At 40.9% G+C, this 25,152-nt stretch overlaps 1 protein-coding gene across 5 annotated transcripts in view; it reads right to left on the bottom strand.

The window, feature by feature from the left end:
* LOC145353312 (glutamate receptor ionotropic, kainate 1) overlaps window positions 1–25,152 on the bottom strand; it is a 304,940-nt gene that overhangs the window by 4,817 nt on the left and 274,971 nt on the right. For 2 of the 5 annotated variants that reach the window (XM_080203957.1, XM_080203959.1), the window contains 3 exons: window positions 20,357–20,582; window positions 11,674–11,924; window positions 8,372–8,536 (listed from right to left, as the gene is read on the bottom strand). In XM_080203957.1, coding sequence (XP_080060083.1) covers window positions 8,387–8,536; window positions 11,674–11,924; window positions 20,357–20,582 — 627 coding nt within the window. In that variant the 3' untranslated portion in view covers window positions 8,372–8,386. The other 3 variants (XM_080203956.1, XM_080203958.1, XM_080203960.1) reach the window with 2 other exon arrangements.

The raw sequence follows: 25,152 nt of genomic DNA, 5'->3' as shown, positions 1-25,152 counted from the left end.
CAAAACCCTCATGCGCAAGAGCTAAAATCGGGCCAGCCATAGTTCAGATGAAATGTTACACTGATTGTATCCCACCTATTCAGGTGACTATAAAGGACCCTGTGGAACTTGTTAAATAGGAACAGGGCATTATTCAGGTCTTCTGGCTAATATTCTGCAACCATAAAATTGCCTAATTGGCAGACTATTTCATTTGTTGGACCTTTGTCGTATGGAAATTGGCTGCTGCATTGGCTGATTATATATGAAAAATAAGAAATTGGTAGTAAAGCAGTCAGGGATACATTAGGTATGATTTTAAGTGCAGGTTCTTCCATTAATGTTGACTAACATATCTATCAGAAGGATAACAACTGAACCTAAAGAAATGAATAGTATAAAATAGGCATGACAAAAGGAAAACAACTTTTGTTTGCATTAGGAGTTAAGGGCTAGTCAGGGTACAAATATAACCATTCCAGGATTAGAAACGAGAAGGAGGAGGCCATTCAGGCCTTTGAACCTGCTCTGCCATTCATAACGATCATGGCTGATCATCAAATTCAATATCCCGATTCACCCCAATTACTTGGGGACATTTATAAATGATGACAAAGATATAGTAGAAAAGCTGGACAAAAATGTTATTTTGTTTTTAACTATGTCAAAGTTGGATGTGCCCTTTGCCTAGTAAATACAACTAAAAAGATGACAAAGGGATAGGTGGTAGTTAAATTAAAAGAATATTAGAGAGAAAAATTGCAGATTTACTTTGAGTGTGAAAACAAATTATAAATGTTTTATGGCTTCCTTGGTAGATAATTACAATAGGTCACTTAGATCTGTCAGAGGATCAGTGCAAAGTAAATGCAGGACATGTTTCCTATTGTCCGAGGCAATGCTAATCAATGACACTTGGACATTTTTGGAGGAGGCAAGATTTACACTGGCCTTGAGAGGGGCAGAGCCTAAACACACTGACAGGTTCTGCTCCTCAAAGATTGGGGTGCCGTTTTAAAGGATGCCCCGATCTCAAGTAACAGTAACAGGTACCCCCCCTTTCCCCAAGTGCTAATCATGCAACCCTGTGGACAAGGAGAACACCCTTAATCCTTACGGGGCAACCTCCTCCCACTACTAAATGCTTGGGTCACCTCCCAACCCCCCAACAATCCAGGCATCAGGGTGACCCAAACCTCCCCTTCCTGCCCCCACTTTTGCTCCCCAGCGTCATTTCCCCTCCCCCGCCACAAGAGAGCGACATTCCACCATGGGGTCACTAAAGGCTGCACCTCCTTCAGGTCCCCCCTTGGAAGAGCCAATCTAACAGTCCCCTCTCACATCCTGACATTTCCAACCTGACAGTGCAAACTTTTCACTGCCAGTTTGGCAAATCCAGTGCACCTGCGGCAGTGCCTGGGAGCTGTGCAGCCACATCCCTGACCATCCAGAGTCACAAAGGCCTCCAGGCCCCTCCGAGCACTGTCTATACAGAGATTTGTGCAGTGGCTGTGACAAGATCATCACTGAGGAAACTTTACTTCTCAATGCCTTGAATGGTGTCAGCTGCTTGCGTGGTAAAACACCACCTCCAGTACTGGCAGTATTAAAAAAATTGGTGTTAACGTAGCACCTGCCCTTTTTGTAATCCACTTCAGAGATTAAAATAATCGACCATGAAAAGAAACTGGGGTCAGAGAACACCTGCTGCTCTCTCTTAACCAGTTCAGATGAAAGGTGTTCTCTGTTACAGAAAAATCGTGGTTGGAGAACACAGCTGCTCAAAAGAGGAAGTACTTCACAGTTAATGAGCCATGAAAGAGCTTGTGTAAATAAATAACCCCTCTGCCTGCTTTGAATTAGCCTGAACCCATCAATTAAAAGGGTTGTGAAAGTTAATGGGGCATGAAGTGATTCTATAAACAAATAGAGCGAATGGCTGCTTTAAAATGGGCTGGAGCTGTCAAATCAAAGGCTTTTAATGTTCATGTGGCATGAATGTTTATTTAATTTCAGGATTTCAAAGCAATTCAAAGCCACAGAGAGGTAAGTCTCCAGGTCAAGCTAAAAGCTGCTTGAAGTTCACATGCTGAGAATTTATGGGCTACGTGGAGAGGACCAACCATACAAACCCCAACCCGGGAGAGGCCCCCCTCCCCCAGGTCAACCTCTTCTCCCCAGCCCAAGCGAACCCCATCCCCATCGACCCTGTCCCCACCCCCCTCCTTCCTCCCAGTAGTCTGACAGTAGCTTCGTAGCCTATGGACACTACAGTGTAAACTAAAACTGATATTTCCGTCCTTGCTCCCCTTTATAGTCCATGACACTTGGTCTCTGCTGTTCAGGATCAGTAGTGATTGATACCAATCACTAGGAGGCTGCAACATTCCACTTCGATCTCGCTAATGAGATATATCAGGTTCTGATCTGTTTCTGTATGAGAACCTGATCGTATCAGGGTGAGTGGGCCAGGAAACTCACAATGGGTTTGATGCCTGGCGAGAATCCCACCCAATTCGACAGACCATCAGCAATCTTGGAAAATTGCATCTGTTGTCTCACTACTCAATAAAAGGTATCAAAGTCAAAACTGGAAGAATATGGCCCACTGAATCCAATCTCAATTGGGCAAATAATCTGAGCATTTTGGATTGTGAGATTTTGGTGGCTATCCTCCTGACCCCATAGAAATACTTGAACCTGCAGTTGACCTGTGCAAAAGCCACTTTCCTCCAGTCAGAAAGGAGGTAGCACAGTGAGGTGTTATATGGCAGTAAATTTGTTAGTGATGGGCTGAGAACATATGAACTTGATGGACTTTTGCTGCCCTTGAAATATATATAAATTATTTTATTTTTAACATACTGAAAGGTGTCCAGTTTGCATAAGTAAATCCAATCAGCTTTTATATTTAGAGTCACTACTTACCATTGAATCCATCCATAAAATATGCCAGTTATTATAGCACAGCAGGAGGTCATTTGGCCGATTAAGTCCATGTCATGAAAGGTAAACCAATCAGTCCCAGCCCCCACTATCCATGTAGGCCTGCAAGGTTATTTCCCTCGTGACTATCCAATTCCCTTTTGAAATCATTCATCACCTCCACTTCCACCCTCATAGGCAGCGAATTCCACATCATTGCCATTTGTTGCACAAAAAGGTTTTCCTCCCATTCTCCCATTTTTGCTAAAATCTTGAATCGGTTTCCTCTTATCTCATACCAGCAGCTAATGAGAACTCCTTTTATTTTTCTACCTTATCGAACCTCATTATCATCTTCTACACTGCTATCAAATCTCCCCTCAATCTCCTATGCCACCAGCTTCTTTAAACTAAGCTTTTAATTAATTTCTCCCATCCCTGGAGCCATTCTGGTAAATTTCCTTTGCAGCCTCCATGTATTTTCTAAATTGTGGTGAGCAGAATTGGAAGCAATACATCAATTATGCCTGAGCAGAGCTTCAGAAAGGTTCAGCACAGATTCCCTACTTTTGTTTTCAATACTTCTATTTATTATGATCCCATATGTTTAGATAACGACTCTCCTGCCTATCACCAAGAGCAATGCACATGAGCTCCAAAGCTCTTCTATCTCTACATACTTGAAATATGCCATTAAATACAAAATGCCTTTCTCTATTCCTTTTGCCAACTTGCATCATCTGACACTTCTCTCTACTAAATTTCAACTGCCACTTAGCTGCCCATTTTACCAGCCTATCTATGTCCTGTTGAATCAATTGGTATCATCCTTAAAGCTTGTCACACCTACAAGTTGGATATCATCAGCAAGCTTTGAAATTTTATGCTGTATTCCAATGTCCAAGATATTTATTATACATCAAAAAAACAGTGGTCCTAGCACTGACTTATGGGGGACACCACTGTCTACTATCATCCAGCTGAAAATTAATCATTTACTTCGCTGTTTTATGTCATTAAGCCAAATTTTTATCCAAGTTGACACTGACCCTCCTATATCATAAGCTTCAATTTTGTGAACCAGCCTGTTTGTGATATTTTATAATTGTTTTCTAAAATCCATATAGATTTATCCACTGCATCCGTGTTGTCTTGTCTGGATTAACTCAAACCTCTCCAAGTACTTGTTAATTTTTTCTGATTAGTGTTGCTAAACCTTACCCATCAGTATTATTAAGCTAACTGGCCTGTAGTTATGAGGAAGGTCCTTTAACCCTTTCTTGAACATTAGCCAATCCCTAATCCGCTGGCACTACTCTGTATCTCAGCGAGAATGGAAAATCATGGCCAGTCCTTCTGTTATCTCCGCTCCCATTTTCTTTAGTATCATGGGATGCAAACCATCTAGACTAGGAAACATATTCTCTCTTAAACATAGCCAGCATTTCCAGAATAAAGTTTCTGTCAATTTTTAATCCCATCCATTATCTCCACCACATCTCTGCTTCTAATGTTTTGTCAGCATTCTCTTCCTTAATAAACACTGATATAACGTACTCATAAGTATTCTAGCATTGCTCTGTGCCTCTAAATAAATATCCCTCCCTTAATAACCTTTTACAATCATGTCATTAGAAGATTTATGGCTTCCATTGTTTTCCCATATTTCCTTTTTCATAAAATCATAGAATCCCTACAACAATCCCACCCAGGCATTATCCTTGTAACCCCATGTATTTACCCTGTGATTCCCCTGACAGTAAGGGGCAATTTAGCATGACCAATCAACTTAACCTGCATACCTTTGGAGTGTGGGAGGAAACTGGAGTACATGAAGGAAACGGACAACACAGTGCCAGGGACCCGGGTTCAATTCCTGGGCTTGGATCACTGTCTGTGTGGAGTTTACACATTCTTCTCATGTCTGCATGTGTTTCATCTGGCTGTTCCCACGCTCCAAAGGTGTGCGGATTAGGTTGATTGATCATGCTAAATTGCCCCTTAGTGTTGGGGGAATAGCAGGGTAAACATGTGGGGCTACAGGGATAGTGCCTGGGTGGGATTGTTAATGGTGCAGACTTGGTGGGCTGAATGGCCTCCTTCTGCACTGAAGGGTTTCTATGATTCTATGAAATCTACGCAGACACGGGTAGAGCATGCAAACTCCACAGAGTCAGTCAACTGAGGCCGGAAATGAGCCTGTGTCCCAAGTGCTGAGAGACTGGTCATATTTTTCTCTTCACTTCCTGTTTCAACCTATTGTCTTGGCTTGATTCTAGCTAGAATTCACCTGAAATGCATTATGCTACCTCTTTGGTTTTTGTTCCATTATAAACTCTATCTCCTAAATCATCCAAGAAGCCCTGGCTTTAGTTCCTTTGCCTGTAGAGAGTAAAAATTTCATTTCAAAATTTACATTAAACATCCCTATATACCTTGGAGCCATGATCTAAAATGTATCCCATTGATGACTGATGCTTCAGCTGAGTACTGCTGTGGCCAATGGGCAGAATTAAGTTTCCTCTTAATCTTCAAACCTTACCGGATCTGATGACATTGTACATGCTGATGAATTTGAGTAGCTGAGGTGCATGCAACCTACAGTTTAACAGATTAACACTGCTGCGTTGCGATATGTTGATACATGACATCTCATAAGCAGGCATTTTATCTTACATTTTAATGTCTATCATAGTTAAATATTTTCTGCCCAAACAATCACTGGAACTGACTCCTAAAACAATCCTCATGAACTAATATATTTCCATGGCTTCTAGATTGCAGTATGGAGAAAGAGTCACATCTTGTTGAGGCACACTGTAGAATTAATCTATTCTGTGAATATAATCTTCCGAATCAGTTTGATTCAGCCATTTTTGGTTTATCTTATATGAATGGTTTAAATAGCTTTGAATTTCATTTCTGGAGTAGGCTTCAAGGTCATCCCTTCCCTATCTACCTGAAGCTGCCGTTACTACAACGATTACATTTCAGAAGTATGTAATTGGCCATAAAGTGCTTTTGAATGTTTTAAGGTTATGAAAGAGGCTGATTTAAATAGAAAACTTGCATTTTTTTTTGTGTGAATATCTGTGTTGGGGGATTTTGTCGCTTTATAATTGAACACACTGGATTTCCTCAGATCTGTTAATATTGAAATTTGTTCAGCTTTGAACTGAAACTTCTCCCTTCTATTTCAGCAGTGTCAGGACTGCACTAGCCAACTCCCTCACTATTCAGTTTTGAAGGAAATACATTGAAAATCTAGGATCACTTCTATTCTTCTATGGAACCTTGTTTGCCTGCTTGTACAATGGGTTGCAACTGTTGAATTAGAAATCCTAGCTCTTCTAGAATTAAGATTGTTGATTTTTGTCAAACTCTCTGGTGGAAACTCTGGTAAAGGTCATCACTGTGCTCCCAAGTCATGGAAAGTTTCCAGTGTTGAGGTGCTGATACTTTGTCACTTGAGATTAATACTGGCTGAAATTCTCCAACCTTGCACGCATAGGGATTTTCCAATCCCGCTGCAATGAACAGAGATTTGGCTAAGGTCCAAATTCTCCATTCTCACCAGTAGCGAATATGAGACTGGAGAATCTCGGTTACTATTCCCATCAAAGTGTCAAAATTTTGATGTGACTCTGATGCATGCACTATTACCTTTTAAGTTTCACAGTGAACTATTGATAACCTAAATGGACAGATATAGAGATCAGTGAAGCATTTTAGCATTTGTATTCTTAAGGGGTCAGGAATTTCAACTCAAAGACAATTAGACATCGATGTCCCACTTCAAATGCAGATTATTCTCTTGTGTGCCCAACATTTTTACCATCAGAATGATGGTGGTAAAAAGAGGATAAAATGGTATTATTCTATGCACTTGATGGATTGAAGTCATTTGGGAAAAAATCTTGTCTTGGATTTCTTTAGCCTTTCAAGCATTACTATTTAAGCTAGTATTTTGATCTAAAAATCATGTGATACAAAATTGTAATCAAGTGTCAGACACTGGAAATACTGGTTGATTGATAGCACTGAATGACAGATAAAGCCTTCCATTTTTTTTTGCATCTTTTAAATCCAGAATTTGATATAAATTAACAATCAAAAACTTAAGAATTGTTAGGAACAGGAAAGAGTAATTAGCCCTGATGTAGACTACCATTTTAGATAGGTCAAGCGTGCTTGATTTTCTTTTTTCCAGAATCACATTAAATTATCCCTTGAACACTGTGCTGATATTTATGTTGTACTGGCCTGCCCTTTTTCCAAAATGTTATTACTTTTTGAATGATATCTCCCTGTTCTTAACATCATGCTTGCATCTGGGCACAATGAACAATTGCCTGGATCAACTCTATATTTTTTTGCACAATATAATGAAAACTGTCGAGCTGTGGAACAGAGATTCTTGTTTCTCGCACTGACATTCATACAAATGTGACAGGTAACAAATGCAGAAAAATCAATAAGAAAAGATTATGCGGAGCTTGCGTCAATTCAGAAGATGATTATGTAAGAAAGAGATACACTCTGTTTTTGAAGGGTCACATTTGCTGAGAGTTTCCACTGAAATATGCTGGTTATACATTGTCATCATCATCATTCATGATTAAGGAAAGAGAATTATGAAAATAACTGCAAACCAACAAGTAGTTTTGACTGTAGTTCGTATATACTTATGCCATCCATTCAAACTCCCATCAGATTAACTGATATTGTATTGCCAGTAGCTCAGGGAATATTAGCAACACCATGAAAAGTATAAAGAAAAACCATTTCAAACCTACCCCTGTCAAAGCTAATAATACTGATTAAATGGGACATGCAGTGTTAACTTGTTGCAGTTGGTTATTGCATGTGGGGTAAAGTGGCAACTTGTTAGACATGTTTGCTGGAAATTTCCTCAAGAGTTCACCTCATCAACCTCTGTAATTACAGTGGAAGATCAACAGAAACTATGTGGAAATGGTGGTCGTGCCCACTGGCACTTGAGTGAAATAAACTTGCCAGGCTATGGGAATAGAGTGGGGGAATGGAGCTGACTAGTTTGCTCTGCAGAGAGCCAAGATGGAATTGATGGACCAAATTGTCTCCTTGGGTACATACTGAGTGCACTTTGAATCAATGATTATTTCAATTTATGTTTACTTCTCCATCTACCTGTTTGCAAAAAAAAAGTTGAAATATGTTAAGTCGACCACTTCTGGTTAAAATGCAATTATCCCAATTCATATTAACTGCAGATTAAGAACATATCAGGGTTGTCATGATGTCCTACTCTAAAGTTGGAGCAAACTATCTTAGGAGGCTTAATTTGAATGCTAAAGTAAATCCTTTAAGGATATCAACTCCAATTTATTTAATGCAGCTGTTTTGTCAATGATGTCCCTTTATATTTCTCCTTGAAAGACAATGTGCACGCCTGCCTTTTAACACCTTAAGTACATTATGCACAAACCTTTCACTGCTTTGTCTAAACAGTGTGGATGGAGGACTGTGTTCGCAATCGCCTCTCCTCCCGGATTAGTTTGCCACATTCTAACTCTGTGGAAATGGTGGTTCCAGATGTAGAGTAGGATGGATGAGTTTGCTTACATTGTGATCCATAAAAGAAACAAAAGGCCTTGCATGCAATAAAAAATTGTAGAAATATCTTTAATCACAAGAAATCGCAAAGAAAATGACAAAAGTACAGAAAATTAAACAGCAAAGGCAAAAGGTATGAGTGGCTTTAACTCAAAACTGAAGTAAATGAACACACTTTATTGAAGCAAGTGATCATGCTAAGTGCCATATACTGCAGAAATGTCACTTTAAAATAATTCAATTAGAATGCACTATTCAAAGCTACGGTTCTGAAAGTAAAACCCATAATGGAAATGAAATACAATAGTTTGCGTTCAATGTACTAACATTTAGATGATGCTGAAAGGGTTTGGAAATGGTAATTTGGCCTTGCAGAGCACCAGGGGCTGGAGCTTGCAGGGACAGGGTGAGTGTTGACGTTGAACCATCAGTGTTTGTCATCATTAGTCCTCAGGATGTGAGACTTACGCAGGTTAGCATGACATCTTGAAGTTGCAGTCAGACAATCAAACGGTTTGACACCAGCTGTTTTGTGTCAGAGCCAGATATCACTGAAATAAAGGGAATTTCAACTTCCCCATTCTCACAGCACCATTTGAAACTCCTTAAGTAGTTACAGCTTCTTCAATCAGGTGTAACTGTTTTGGGGGCAATGCGATTAATAATGTTTAATGAAAAAAACAAATGGTGCTGAAAAAATAATGATTGTGGAATGCTGTTACATAATTAATCAGTAGATTTTTAAGCTGATTTTTAAAATGAATTTAAAATCAATTTTTTGCATGAATTCTAAATCTCAAACTTTAACTTGCTCGATGTAAGCATTTTTTAAAGAGGTTTTATTTTGCAGCTTTTAGTTTCTTGTTGCAGGCTCTGTGAAAATCCTTTATATGTGATTGGCAGCTTGGAGAACCTGATGGCATCACAGCAACTCCCTGCTGAGAATCTCCATTAAAGAGCACTGCAATCAGCAATAGTGCCACTGCACATCGATAAAGGTGAACCTGATGTTTAGCTGCAGTCACATTGCGAGTTGGGAACACTAAGTTAGACCACCAATCTTTGCTACCATCAAATTGGGGCGGTGCAATGCCCTGCTAATTGTTGGGGATATTTTGTGTTACCAATAATAGGGTTGGTCGAAAGAACTGCCTGGGAACTTCCAGATTTTAAAATAAAAGTTGAAAAATTTTGCTTCACGTCATTTGCAGTTAATGTGTTGCTAGAATTGCATTGCAACATACAATGTATGCAATACATAAATATTCTATCGGGCAGAATTTCTAACTGATCATAAAGACGTTAACATTCCACTCATTTGATCATTTGAGAACATGACAGTGGTTTGGAACACTGTTGTCCATACAATTCAAAATTACAATTTGGTGCAGACCATAAACATTTAATTTACTGCATATTCTGGATCATAAAGAAAAGCATTTCTCCATTCTGCTAAGCCTGTTGAAAAAGTTGGAGTTGTAAGTAAGAGAAAGAGCAGGGTGAGAGTGAGACAGACAGGGACAGAAAGAGAGAGAGTGAGTGAATGAGACAGAAAGAAAGAGTGATGTGAACAATAGACAGAACACACACATTTATTTTCTGGAGTCAAGGCAAACCAATAAAAATACTGCAATATATGAGAAGGTGTACGTTTTAAAGTAGAAAAAAGACCCATTTCCAGGATCTGTGCAGGTAACAGTACGCAGAGCCCCAAACCAGTTACCTCGAGTCCTTTTAAACATCTCTTTTAAGGGCCATGTACGTTTCATAGAGATAAATGATGAAAAACATCAATTGTGACAGTGCGTATAGAAGAGAATCTTGTCTTCTGACAGTACTGTTCCCTAATTTTCAAAGAAAAATATTATTATAATGTTAACAAAATCAAATCAAATGCTGTCAAAAGCAGAGTTTTGTTACCGTAGATCGCAATGTATAAGTTGAACTTGAGATAACTGAAGAATCCTTCCAAAAAAAGGGGTCGACTTATATGCTGAGCATAAAATGTGAACTGCAGTGTTGGTGCAGGAAGACCCATTTCTGTTGATCAACTGACCTGCAATACCTGCTCTTTGTGGGCATGTTATAAATTCTTGAGCAGCTTCTTGGCAACATGACCACATCACCAGCATAATCTCATACATTGGTTTACAAGACGACTGTAATCTTAAACATACATCTGAGCTGCAAAATTGAAGCCAACTCCTATTATGAGTATAGCTTTAATCATGCATTGATTAGCTGAGGAATGTTGCTCGGGTGGAGGGTAAATCTATGCGCGAAGTAGGGGCTTAAATGTGCATTTTGGCACTGAAAAAGGGATCGCCTTAAACTCTGGGTTGACTTATACGCCACCAACCTACAGTATCATTTGCGGTCAGCACTGCTGCCCTCTAGTCGAGGCTTCAGTGATTGTTAACAATAAACAGCCGAGTCCTGTAACTAATGAATATTTACATAAGGAAAAGTGTAAAAATAAATCCTGTACTCTGGTAATTATTTAAAAGGCTCAAAATAGTTTAAACTTAAAAAATATTCAACAGTGGTTTTTTTCAACTGTTTCCCACAGAAAGTGAGATTGTTGAAACTTATTTCTTTCCTTTCACTGAATAGAAACTATTTTAGAGCAGCTTAGCTTTACAAAGTCCTGCTACTAACCCAAGACATCACTGCATTTTATATAAAGATACCATATTAAGTACGGTACAATAAAATGAAACTTCTCATTCTATATTCCACCTCACAACATATCTATGCGTTTGCAAACCAAACTACTGTCTACTAATCTGGCACAGGAGGCCAATTTGAACCACCGTTATAAGTTAAGACACATTAATTTAACTCAACTTCACTGATATGCAAACTCTTTTTCATATCTGACCTGTGAATGGGTTTTGCCCCATGAATAGATTTGCAGGCAAAATGTCAAGTTGCAGCACTCTTCAATTCTGCATTGTAAGATCTTCTAGCTGGGCCAATTAGTTTGCCATGTTACGTGGTTACTTTCTAGTTTCAGTTCTTTCTGCTGTATATTTTAGAAAGTTACTCAATGGCTGTGGCCAAATCTGTATCTTGCATTGAGTTTAAATCTGATTGTGTTTATTAATAGACCCCACGGCAGTCATGCTTAATTGCACCGTTTACACTGTTACCTTCAAAAACACACCAACGTACCTGTTCAACATCACTGTTTCTTCTGGACTTGTATACAAATTCACCAATGGCAACAAAGACCGAGAGAACCAGCCCAGCAGCAAGCACGATAAAGATTCCTCCAATGTTTTCAACACCGAGGGCACTTGCTTCTTTGTTATCCTCTTCCGGGCAGCCATTTCCACGCCACCATTTCTCTTTCATCATGTGGAGTTTTCCTTCCTCCTGGAGCTGCAGGATAGCGATTGTGATTTTATCTCTGTATGGAGATCCTAAAAGAACAAATATAGATGCAGCAAACTCATATTGAAATATTACTTGGTTCAGAGAAAGAATTATGAGGAAATTAAATTTCATGATAGTTTAGATAATTATTCTTAAACCCATATGATGTGTTTCTCTTCAAAGTAGGATTATTATTTTTAAACATGCGCTAAAATTAATCTCCTTCAATGAGTTCAAAGGGGGCCATGCAGTGACTGGATTTTGGATGAATTCCCAACAATCTGATTCATTCATTCAATTTTTATTCAGGCTCAATTTTTTCTGGAACTGTGTAAATACACCGATTTAAATAATCTGATTTATTCAATTTTTAGGAACTGCAAACTATCCATTGGTCGCTCCTACTGTTGCTAATTTACAAAAATGATATGAATTCATAAACTCCGGACACAGAGTGCAAATTGTGCAGGTCATACCAAACCAGGAGGGACAGTAGATTTAGAAATCACAGAAAAGAAATAACAAGTCAGGGGACAGAGCTTCATTTTACAAGTGAAATTTAATGCAAAGAGCTGTAAAGTATAGAATCCCTACAGTGCAGAAGACCATTTGGCCCATCAAGCCTGCACCAACAATAATCCCACCCAGGCCCTAACCCTGTAATTCCATGTATTTACCCTGCTAGTCCCCCTGACATTAAGGGTCAATTTTAGCATGGCCAATCCACCTAACCTGCACATCTTTGCGCTGTGGGAGGAAACCCATGCAGACACAGGGAGAAAGTGCAAACTCCACACAGACAATCACCCAAGGTCGGAATTGAACCTGGGTCCCTGGTCACTGTGAGGTAGCAGAGCTAACCACTGTGCCATCATGTTGCCCAAGTACATTAAAGTCGATGTTTAACATGTTGAAACACTGCTCACTGACCATCACCAAAGCCAGTAGAACTTTGCACTTTGTAAGGAGTAAAATATAAAATTATAATTTAGTCATGATCAAGTTTGACAGTGTATCAAGTTTCAAAATGTGATCTAATCAGAGTATTATGCAGACACAGATTAAGTCGGTGTCCAAGTGTTGTAGGTGATGTGAAGAATGGCCATGAGGCAGATTCCTGATATCAAAGGGCTGAACAATGACGAAAAACATTTTTCTCATTTGTCAACTGAGTGTTAACTTAGGTGGGAAATGTAATAGGTAGCCACTGAATCCAATCATGGCTTTTCATGCCACATTTTTTGAAGCTCAATTTTAAAAATCATGCAGAAGGGTGCCTTGACCTTCAAGAATCAGAAATAAGGATGCGCCCCCACTCTATACATGCCTCTACCAATACCTCCCACTCACCCTCCTCTCACCGGTACCCCCCACCCTCTGACATGGGGAACCTTGTCTCTTGGACCTCACCACCCGAGTCTCCCCTTTCCAGCAGTCCCCACTAACACTTCCCCCTGGGGGCAGTGCCAGAAAAAGGGCTGTACCAGGAGTAATGTCAGGGGTAGTGGCTGGGCTGTGCCAGGGGGCATTTCTGGCAACAAAGCCAAGTCACTCAAGGGTAGTGCCGAACATGTCCCTTCACCATACCTCCCCACCCTCCCAGGAGCCAAATTTACATGCGGCCCAACGTGTTTTCCAGTGATTGTTATTTGCTACAAAATGTCTACATTCAGGTCTGTTTCTATGATTGGGCAACGCCTGCATGAAATCAGCATTATATGCTAATTGCCATCATGATCACGTGCTAGCATCTTTACCAATGGTGTTTACAGCGAGTCACTCCAGAAGTGTACATGTGCACCACACGTGCTACTTTGGATCTTTGAGAGCACTTGCAATGTCCAAAAGCTGAGTGCTACAGATGTGACTTTTGCCTTGTAATATCTTTGCTTTTTCACTATGGTAGGAAGGAGGTTGCCTGCTCATGTTTACAGATGAGGTATTTTATCTGCATGTATTCCAGAGCACCAGGAAAGCTTAATGCAGAAGGAAAGACTAAGAAGTGTGTGACAGTGCTACCTCCAGAGTTTCATAAGGATGAAATACATTTACATAAACATACATCTAGAAAATTAGAATCAATTTATATGTGGCTTCATGGGTATTCATAAAATCACCAGCGAAGTCAAGACAGTAGCAAAACCTGATGGTTGAAGGAGCTCGCTTTGTATCAGGCTCAAGATTGTGGGAGCAGCAAAGATCAAGATGTGCGGCTATGGCACAAACACAGAAATTGACAAGAGAGTGGCCGTTGCTATGTCTGAACAGTCAGTGACTGAACACAGATCTCTATGCGCCATGTTCCTGAGAGAATTACGACCCTCTGATAGAGGGATGAATCTCAATATTTGTGACAAAAAGATAGTGGTTGTTCTTGAAGCATGTAGTTGGAAGCATGATCAATGCTAAAACGATCTCTGTCAGGAGAAGAGGCACAGAGACATCGGCAGCAGTAACCTGGGATCAACTACTGTGGAAGAAAGACTCTGAATCTGAGACTCGGACACGTTGGAACAAAATCCATCAGCAGGGAATCTGATCAGTTTGTCTTGCCATGGGTAGTATCTCTGAGTCGAAGATGCATGTTTGGATATTTTGTGAAGTTTTGATACTTTTTGAACACTTGTTTGTATAACAAAATAGGTCAGACGTTAGTTACCTTGCACCAAAGTAAGTTAGGGGTTAAATACTTTGTGTATAAAGAAGTTTGATGTTTGGTAACTTGGTAGAGTACAATAAAGGAGATTTGTTGTCAATAATTCGAGAATTTGAGAGTCTTTGTCCATGGCATCAGTTGATGAGGGCAACATTTGGTGTCCCTGGTGGTCGATGGTTAAGTTGCCTATTTGTTGGTCACATAATGCCGAATCAAATGACGTGGGTGGACAAAGGCAGATAGAAAATTGTTAGTGAAGTACAAGGCTGGCAGAAGGTATTCCAGGAGTATTTGAATGGCAAGTGACCAAAATAGGTAGAATATGCTGATAATGTTTTCCGGGGTTCAGGGACCCACTCATCAGCAACACTGGAAAGAAGCTGATATGGGACAAGGGAAGTATGTCTCCAAGTTAAGTAATACCACAGCAATAACCAATTGTATGAAGCGGTTGTGTGAGGAAGAGACAGAGATCAGTAAACTGAAGCAGCAGTTGGCTGCTGCAAAACAGCAAACTGACACATGGCATGTTAGAGCCTTAGTTGCTGAACAATAGAAGTTCAAATATTATGGTTAAGTGAGGCAGTTACAGACGCAGTTTGAGAAAGCACATCGAGAGTGAGAGCTGTATGAGAAAGAGATGCAACTAATTGGAGGATTGTGGAGATCGAGCTGAGGTGTAATGACTCACAAGCTGCAGTGAAAGTCTTAAATAAGTAAAACGTGGAACAGTCAGAAATAAATTGACCATACAACGCATCCAAGGGAGATAGACAAGTTAAAGTTGCAATTCTCAGCTCAAAAAAGTAACGTGATGGGCCCTTTTGATTTCAATGGGTAGATGGAGACAGTGACAAATTGAAGTCTCTACTGTCTGCTCAAAGCAGCTTGTTATGATGGCAATATATTATGAAGGCATGACAGATAAAGCCTACAAGTAAATGAGGGGACAGGGTCGACCCATAGGATAATTTCCATGTGATGATTATGCAGTGGAAGCACAGTCCTACTCACACCCACGCCCATGGACCCCATCAAAATAAACCGTACAGGCCAAGGAGTGGCAGCTCAAACACTCGCTGACACAGTAAAGTATCCCAAGGTGCGCTTCGGAAGTAAGCAGCACAGATTTGTAGAGTGGGGAGAGGAATGAAAAATGTCCCTTCACTTCACCTGGAAATATTGTAATCTGATTGGCAAGATGCAGAACCTTCCTATTTCTTGAACTGCTGCCATCCAATTTAACTAAGATCAGGGGAACGTGGGAAATGAGAACTTCCAGCTTCAAGTCTCTCCCACTGGAATGTGTATTTGGAAATTGTGGGCAGACTTCCCACATTATAATTAAATCCAACAGACAGAAAATTTAGAGGAGTGCACCCATATCTTACTGATGGTCCCAGTGGGCAACCCAGTATTGGAAATATACATTTTGGAAACTGGCTATGGGAGGGAAAATGTGCATGATGGAAAAAAAAATTGGTGAATGATTGATAGAGGTCACTGCAATATTGATAAACTAGAGCCAACACTGGGACAGCTAAAACTGGAATGTAAATTCAAAATTGTTAAATGTGATCGACTATTCGAAGGGATAGATTGACAGAGGATTTCAAATTTATTAAAAAGTGATAATTAGCTTTGGCAACTGGGAATAAGAAAGCTACAAAGAAAATACAATCAGTAACTAGGTACTTCTATAGGGAAAGAAATTGATGTGGAATTATTTGCACAAATTAAGAAAAAATCAGTAATAGAAATAATTGCAAGAATGTATTAATCTAAACAATTAGTTAAGAGAACCACACCTTCCATAATTGAGTTTGCTTTGAAATCAAAGGAACAAGCATTGAAACTGGAGATAATTTGGTATTTTGCAGTAAACCAAGATGGCAGAAAAATTGGACAATTCAAGAATCATAACATTAGATTATATCAGAAAAATAACATCAACTTGAATTTATTCCATTAGTAGGAGTAATCTCAAGGTACTTCACAGAAGTGTTACCAAACAAAACTTGATCTCAAGACTCATAAAGAGATATTAAGACATGTGACCAGGAGTTTGGCCAAAGAGATAGACTTTAAGGAATGTCTTAAAAGAGGAATCATACAATCCCTACAGTGCAGAAGGAGGCCATTTGGCCTATCAAGCCTGTACCAACAAAAATCCCACCCAGGCCCTATCGCCATAACCCCATGTATTTGCTCTATGAATCCCCCTAACAGAATGGGCAATTTACCATAGCTAATCAACCTAACTTGCACATTTTTGCACTGTGGGAGGAAACCGGAGCACCCGGAAAAAACCCATGCAGACACGGGGAGAATATGCAAACTCCACACAGATAGTCATCAAAGGCTGGAATTGAACCCAGGTCCCTGGCACTGTGAGGCAGCAATGCTAACCACAGTGCCATGTGCTGCCCAGAAAGTGAGGCAGAGTAGATTAGAGAGTCAATTCAAAAGCGTAGGGCCGAGGTAGCTGAAGGCTTGGTTACAATCCAGGAGCTATGGAAATCAGGGATGCTGAAAAGGCTCAAATAGAGAAACACTGAAATCTCAGATGGCTGAAAGGCTGGAGAAGGCTAACATGGAGAGAGAGAGGACATGGTGGGGCATCAAAACTTGAATGAGAATTTTAAAATTGAAGCATGGCCTGACAGCGAGCCAATATAGATCAGTGAGCAGAATGAATTTCTAATCTAGAAACAAGTTGATCCACAATGGTTGGAACATCCTCACCAATTTAACAACAGATTGAATTTATATAGTGTCTTTGATATATAAGAAAAATCACCAGGCAGTTCATAGGAGAATCATGAAGCCATGATTCATGAGCCAGATAAGGCAGTTTTATGGCAGAAGGCAAACTGATATGTTTTAACAAGCATCTTAAAAGGGTAAAAGGGGTAGAGAGGCAGAGAAGTTCAGGGAGGGAATTCTAAAGTTTCAGTCTAGTCAATTGAAGGCATAGTCACCAACAGTGCAACAATTAAAATCAAAAATCCTCAGGAGGCCAGAGTTAGACACAGGCAGATATGGAGGATGGAGTTATTTTTGCTCTTTCAACCCTGATTGCAGCTCATTTTGATGCCATTCAGACAAAAAGTCAAGTCTTAACATTCTTTGGTCATGTTTTAAGATTGGGTCTCCAAAGCCAGGGGTTGAAGTTGCACTTTACAACATTAGTCCATCGCACATCCATATTCAATTAAGGATTCTGTTATCGAATAAAGGCAAATAAAATAATAATTAAAATCAGTAAAAATATGAAATTAATTGGTGTTCGAATAGTAAGTCATTTACATTCATTTGACCATCTCAGCACACCATTACTGATGCAACTTGGTTTCATCTCCCTGCTCTTTTCATTTCTCAACTGGACATGGTAATTCCTTCCATAACTAGCAATACGTTTTACAAAAGACTGAAGTGCAATTATGCAATTAAATTCCACTTTTACTCGTAATTATGACTGAAATTTCAATGGTGGTACCACAATAAACTCTTGGAAATTAATGCTTTTGATACTTAACTTCATTATAAAAATCATATAAAACGAGGACTGCGCATAAAGAGATTGTTCTACCAGGAAAAAATAATTAGTAGCTATAAACAATCAAATTGATTTGACCTTAAAGAAAATTGGTTATCTAACAATGTGAATTTTTCTCCAAGCAATGTTAGGAGACAAGATTCAGTATATAATTCATACGTAAATACATATATATATAAATATATATACATAGACACTAATTTTGACTCTGTTCCTTCTAGTAATTAGTGAAATGAAAACTTTGTGTTTACCTGCAACTGCATTCAGTTTTACTGCATATTTTACTCATTGTTTTCAATTAAAATAAATAATCATAATAATTTAAAAATAAAATTCCAAAGCAAAATTGAATATGAAGGACTAACCCTCAGCACTAAGGGGTGGAATTTAATTCTTCCCAGAAAGCTGGGTGGGGTTTGCTAAATTAGGTAAGAAGGCATGGGGTGGACAGTCTGTTACTCTCCTGACTCTCCCTGGTTAAGTCAGTGGTGGGGAAGATCCTCCCTAGGCCAATTGAGGCCCTTAAGTGGCAAATTAAAAGTATTGAAGGGCCTCATTTCCACCGCCATTGGTATTTTTGGCCATGCTGCAACAAGGGCCAGCTCTGCTGAAATACCTGAGCTCCACCTTGATCCTCTGCACTCCCTCTCCCCCCTCGCTGGGGCTCACCTAGCTGACTCAGCATGTCCACACTTTTTATCTCATTACGCTAATGCTGAATATTTACAGAGTCTGCTGAGGTAAGGAACATCTCTAACTGTAAGCTTCCTTGCCATGAGGTCTGCAAGGGAGAATAAAATCATGAGACATTGAATCACTTTCTAGGATGGTGTGTTTCAGTCGCATATCATATAGGTGGAATTAGCCCCTTTTACTGCATCTCCCCCAAGTCTCTGATTCTGCCCATCATACTACACACCCCACTTATCTCTCCTATAGGTCTCTTGGTGCTACTCCTGGTCCCGGGGCTACTTCAGTCCCAGAAGTGGCCATTAATGCAATAGGCATGGACCTCCAATAGCAGGCAGATTATTGCCTGGTGACCTTTCAGCTCCCTGAAGCGGCTACAGCACATTGCCATTGGAATTTTGGTCAAAGGATAGGGCCAGTGTGATGACCATTAAATTCAGTACAAAATTTTGTTGACATAGCATCATTAGCCAAAAAGCAGCAGGATCTGTTGATGAATATTAATCCAATGTTAACATGCTCTGGGGGTCACTGGGCCAAAAGAAATGTTCTCCTTATTCAGTTGGGAGAAACAAACTGAAAATATACCCTGAGGACAATATAGGACAAGTAACCGAATTCATGTAACCTACGGCGAATTGATGAAATAAATGCATATTAAAGGATGGCATGATTAAAATAGTGAAGGCGCTTCATTCCTTTAACTGCAGAAAATCTGGAAAATTGTACCATTACCATGTATATTAAGTTCCTTTTATTGAAATATCACGATTTTACCTATACTCATGGATGGTGAAGGGGGCATGGACTTGGAAGGAAGACAATGGCCAGAATTTTACCAGTGTGCATGCCCCAATTCTGGGAGCGGGTGAGGCTCAGAGAATGGCATTCTCCATTGGCCTTGGGTAGGATCGTATGAACCTTGGGTGGACATACCAATAAAATTCCACCCAATGAAACCAGAATCCAAAATTTTGAGCCACATTTGATTCAATGAATCTTTGGAGAATTAGGGAGGTCAAGGTTAGAAATAAAGTAGTAAAAGCAGGAGTTGGATAAAATATGGGGTTCTGAAGTTTATCGAGATACAAGCAGTGACTGGATAATATCAGTTGATAAAGTCAGTTACTCAAGACAAGTATTAAAATAATTATACAAATGTACAGTTTCTCCACACACTGAACTGACAACTTATTGCAAGAATTATAGCTAACTATGGGCTGGTGACATGGACTGTACAAGGAAAGCAATGCAATGGATGTGAATGATCATGATGGTGCTACATTCTGTTAGTTAAAGCAGAGTTACTTGGCCAAGAGCAATTTCTGGTTTCAAACAAAAAGCATAATTGGGAGAATTTTACTCTTTTTAAATGGCTGTTGAGCCCTTCTTCCTACTTTAATTCCTCCTGCTTAATGTATTGCACCGTTCCCAAAATTAAATGCAGAAGCATCTACTGCTTAACCCCCAACTATATTACCCACGAATGGCCAGATGTTTCCCTGTGAAACCATTCCCAAGTAATGGTATACTTTTAACTGGGTGAAAATTTAAATATTAGATCATTGTTATACCTATAGGTGTTCCAACGCCATATCCCTTTGAGTCAATGAGGCCACCAATCTGGGTCAGGTTGCAGTTTCGCTGAGTCACGTATTCAATACTGGTTGACTCCATCAGAAGAGCATAGTCAGTGGTGAGAACACGTTGAATTCCCTCATCATTGTTCTTCAGCAAAGCTGTTTGCTTCCGACTGTTCATGAATGCCCACATTTTTTCATATGTTGAAATCTTAGATTTCTGCACAATTCAAAGGAATCATTATGTGTGACATATTACAATGGGATAAAAGTAACTGAGCCTCATTTTTCAACATAATTGGTGTTACTTTAATGAAAAAATGTGTAAGATCTACACGATTTCAACCCAACTTCAGAAGTGTACAATCAAAGTTTAAAGATCAAAATCTCTAATTTGGTCACATATTCTTCTCGGAATACGTAAATGTTCCTTATTTTCCTCCCAAAATATATTGCCTCAGATTTCTTTGCATCAGCCCGTCTGTTTCCTTCAAGTGGCTGATACTGATTTATTTTGTATTTTCCTATATTTTTCTTCCCCCATGACATCAAACCACTTTAACTATCCCCTAGTTCACCAGGGCTGCACCAATAATGGGAAAAAGGGAGGCTGAGCCACCTGTACCCAGGCCTTCACCTTTCCCACTCTGGACTAGTTGCTTGAAAGCATCCCATTTTCACTCAGTGGTTGTTCTTCAACCCTCTTCAAAAAAAAGACACATGCATTTATATAGCATCTTTCAACCTTAGGATGTCCCAAAGTGCTTTACAACCAGTTGTGAAGTGCACTCACAATTATACAGCAGGAGGTACAGCAACCAGTTTGTGTACAGGAGTATCCAACAGACAGCAATGTGATAATGATCAGATAACCTATTTTAGTGATCTTGGGTGAGGAATAAATGATGGCACCTCCAAGAGGGCAACATTCCCTTCAAACTGTAGTAAATTGTAAGCTTGTATACAGATAAGGAAAAGCAAAGTAGAATTTGAAAGCAATCTAGCAAGAAATATAAAAATGCACTGTAAAAACTTCTGTAGGTATGTGAAAAGGAAAAGATTAGCAAAGACAAGCATGGGTCCATTACATTCAGAGACAGGAGAATTTATAATGAGGAATAAGGAAATGGCAGAGAAATCAAACAAGTATTTTGGGCAGAATTTTCCTAAAAAATGTCCAAGTGTCGTAATGGTAAGAAAACAGGAGTGTTCCATGTCGGTCTCTTAGGCGTGCTCCACATCGCAATATTTCAACACTCAGTGCAATGAAAGAGCCTCCATGTGAATCACGCTGTTACAGAGGCTCCAGGTACATGATTCACTCAATGTGGCCACAGCTATGTGCCATTAACAAGAGGCAGCTGCATTTAAACATTAACAATACACACTGCCAGTCACATTACAGAGAGATGGCACACAGAGAGCAGCTATATGGAGGGAGAGCTGGGACAGCTACTGGATGATGGAGAGAAGGGCCATCTTCTTCCCTCGAGATGGTTGATGACCCAGAGGTTGGGCCAGCAATGCAGCCTGGGAAGTGGTGGCAGCGAGTGTCAGTGCCCACACGCTGACATGAATCATCGGTGCCCAATGTTGAAAGGAAATGACTGTCCTTGTTCGGCAGCAAGGTAAGTGTCCATCCCATCCTGGCAATAGTCCCATCTATCGCACCTCAAATGTCCACATCAATCCATCCACTGATACCGCCCCTCGCCCCGTGATCCCAGCACCCGATACCCTGGCACCTGCTTCCACCCCTGCTGGCATTCCCTGCCAAGGCATCGTGCTGACAGACACCACCTGATTGCCCCCACCCCCGATACCCTGAAATCTTCCAGCCATCAAGCTTTCAATTTCCTCTTTTGGCTCCGCAAGAGAAGATGGCCCATAATAGGAGGGAGTGGGAGAATACCGGATCCCGTCTCCTGATTCCCTGTGAGGAGCGTGCCATGGAGCAGTCAGAGGGGGCTGACGATGGAGACATAACCGACAGCCAGGGCAGCTTGGGCTACAGAAGTGATGAGCCACAAAATCTTCATTCATATGACTTATTTCAAGTAAGTTGCAATTTGTACAGATATTTATCCCTACCTTGCACTGAACAATGTGTCGAATTGCAGGAAGTGACCCCAGTGAAGTTGGGCCATCAGGAGTTGCGCCACACTGTGGCCTTCCCACACACAGTCGCTCATCCCTCCCTCCATGCAAAGTTGCTCGTGCGCAGTCCCTCGTCCCTCCCTCCTTGCGCAGTCCCTCGTCCCTCCCTCCGCGCGCAGTCCCTCGTCCCTCCCTCCGCGCGCAGTCCCTCGTCCCTCCCTCCGCGCGCAGTCCCTCGTCCCTCCCTCCGCGCGCAGTCCCTCGTCCCTCCCTCCGTGCGCAGTCCCTCGTCCCTCCCTCCGCGCGCAGTCCCTCGTCCTTCCCGCTGCGCGCAGTCCCTCGTCCCTCCCTCCGCGCGCAGTCCCTCGTCCCTCCCTCCGCGCGCAGTCCCTCGTCCCTCCCTCCACGCGCAGTCCCTCGTCCCTCCCTCTGCGCGCAGTCCCTCGTCCCTCCCGCCATGCAGAAACACAGAAACAGAGAAAATAGGAACAAGAGGAGGCCAATTGGTTCTTTGAGCCTGCTCCACGATTCATTCTGATCATGGCCGATCATCCAATGCAATAGCTTGATCCCATTTTCCCCCCATACCCTTTGATCCTCTTCACCTCAATGCTATATCTAACTGCTTCTTGAAAACATTCAATGTTTTGACTTTAACTACTTTCTGTGGTAGCAAATTCCATAGGCTGACCACTCTCTGAGTGAAGAAATTTCTCCTTATCTCAGTCCCAAACATTGTATCCTCAGACTGTGACCTCTGCTTCCGGACATCCCCACCACTGGGAACATCCTCCTTGCATTTACCCTGTCTAGCCCTGTTAGAACTTTATAGATTTCCATGAGATCCCTCCTCTTTGTTCTGAACTTCTGAAATACAATCCTAACTGACTCAATTTCTCTTCATAGATCAGTTCTGTCATCAGTCTGGTGAACCTTCTCTACACTCCCTCCAGAGCAAAAACACTCTTCCTCACATAAGGAGATCAAAGCTGCCTTCCTCACACACAGTGATTCCCTCCCCAACACGGGGGAATTTTCCCATTCCGCCCGCCATGGGAAGTGGAGTGAGTGGGGGGGGGTGCTGAACCATGCAAAGGTCTATTGACCTCAGATGAGAATTTCTGGTTTTGGGGTGAGCACGGCTGGAAAGTCCTGCCCAGTCACTCATTCTCATATAGTCACCTGAGCACCATTCCTTCCCCAGGCCTGATGAGACTTGGGCCTTCCTGAGCCTAATATGAACTTGCCCTCCACAAGCCCACTGAAACTTTGACCTCCCCAGGCTCAATGCGATCTTGTTTTCCCCAGGTTCCCAAATCTGGCTTCCTAGTCTGCAGCTCTGCCAAACCTTCACTTCCTACGGCCATGAAAAATTCAGCACACTCTCCTATCTCTGTACACAAGGCTCCTCCAATTGGAGACTCTTTCTCTCCCTAATTTGCTGTTGATAAGCTCATTAGTCAACCTATTAGTAGCAAACATGGGAGAAAAACAGACCAGTGATTGGAGGAGAAAATCAATACAGATTTTTGTGACCTACTGCAATCCAAAGATAACTTTGGAGAAGGGGATACACTTAGTTAGATAATGAGAGGTTTATCAGCAAAATAAGGTCAGACTAAGAATGGAGGACAAACCATGGTTCATGAAATGCCCAGTGATGATGCAGATTATTAAACAAAAGCATTCAAAGACACGTGGGGCAAAAATGGTGTGTTATAGAACAAAAGCTCAAGAGGTCAGTAAACCATATCAGCGTCATGGCACCAAAGAGCCCTACAGGAGCAAATAGTACTCAGCAAGCACTGCAGATTGCTTTCATTGTTGGGATGGTTAAGACAAAATTCTCTGGATACACAGAGGATCACAAAAGAACCTTCACACACAAGGCCATCTCACCAAAAACAGGAAGAGCATGCTCCCTGAGCAAGATGAAAGGTCTAAGGTACACTTTCTAAAATACCAACATTTGTACAAATGGACAGATCACTGATTTCAAATTGGATACAGGAGCAAGTGTAACAATCCTGTCCGATGAAGAACCATGACAAGTAAAACAATGTCTATAGCCATCTACAACCCAGGAGGAATTAAGTTTCAGGTCAAGGTACATTGCAAGCAATGTTCCAATATAAGAAGAAACAAACCAAGAATTCTCTCTTGAGGCAAAAAAAACCTATGTCAACCTCATCCAAAAGATTGGGAAAATCAACCAGCAAGGATCTGGGTAGGACTTCAAAATAGATTTTCCAAAGCTATTCACCGGACTCGGGTGACAGAATACGGGATATCATTATGAAAAATATTAAACCTATGTGTCTTTTCACTGCAAGGAAGATACCACATCCACTCATGAAACAGGTCTTGCTGCAACTTGCGAGATAATCAAAATGGGAGTCATCTCCCTCCATCACTAAGCCGACTGAATGGTTTTCCAGAATGGTCTGGTTCCTAAACCAAATGCTTTGCATTTGTGTCGATCTGATCCAACTCAACAAGGCTGAGGTGAAGGAAATCTACCCAATGTTCTTGGTGGACAGTAGCTTGACCAAGCTCTCAAAGCTCAATACCAATAGTGGCACAGTGATTAGTACTACTGCCTTGCAGTGCCAGGGACCTAAGTTTGATTCCAAACGGCTTGGATCACCGTCTGTGTGGAGTCTGCACGTTCTCCCTGTGTCTGCATGGGTTTC

Source organism: Carcharhinus amblyrhynchos, chromosome 15 (assembly GCF_965287045.1).
Source record: "Carcharhinus amblyrhynchos chromosome 15, sCarAmb.v2.hapA, whole genome shotgun sequence".
Lineage (NCBI taxonomy): Eukaryota > Metazoa > Chordata > Chondrichthyes > Carcharhiniformes > Carcharhinidae > Carcharhinus > Carcharhinus amblyrhynchos.
This window is presented reverse-complemented; position numbering and strand designations above follow the sequence as displayed.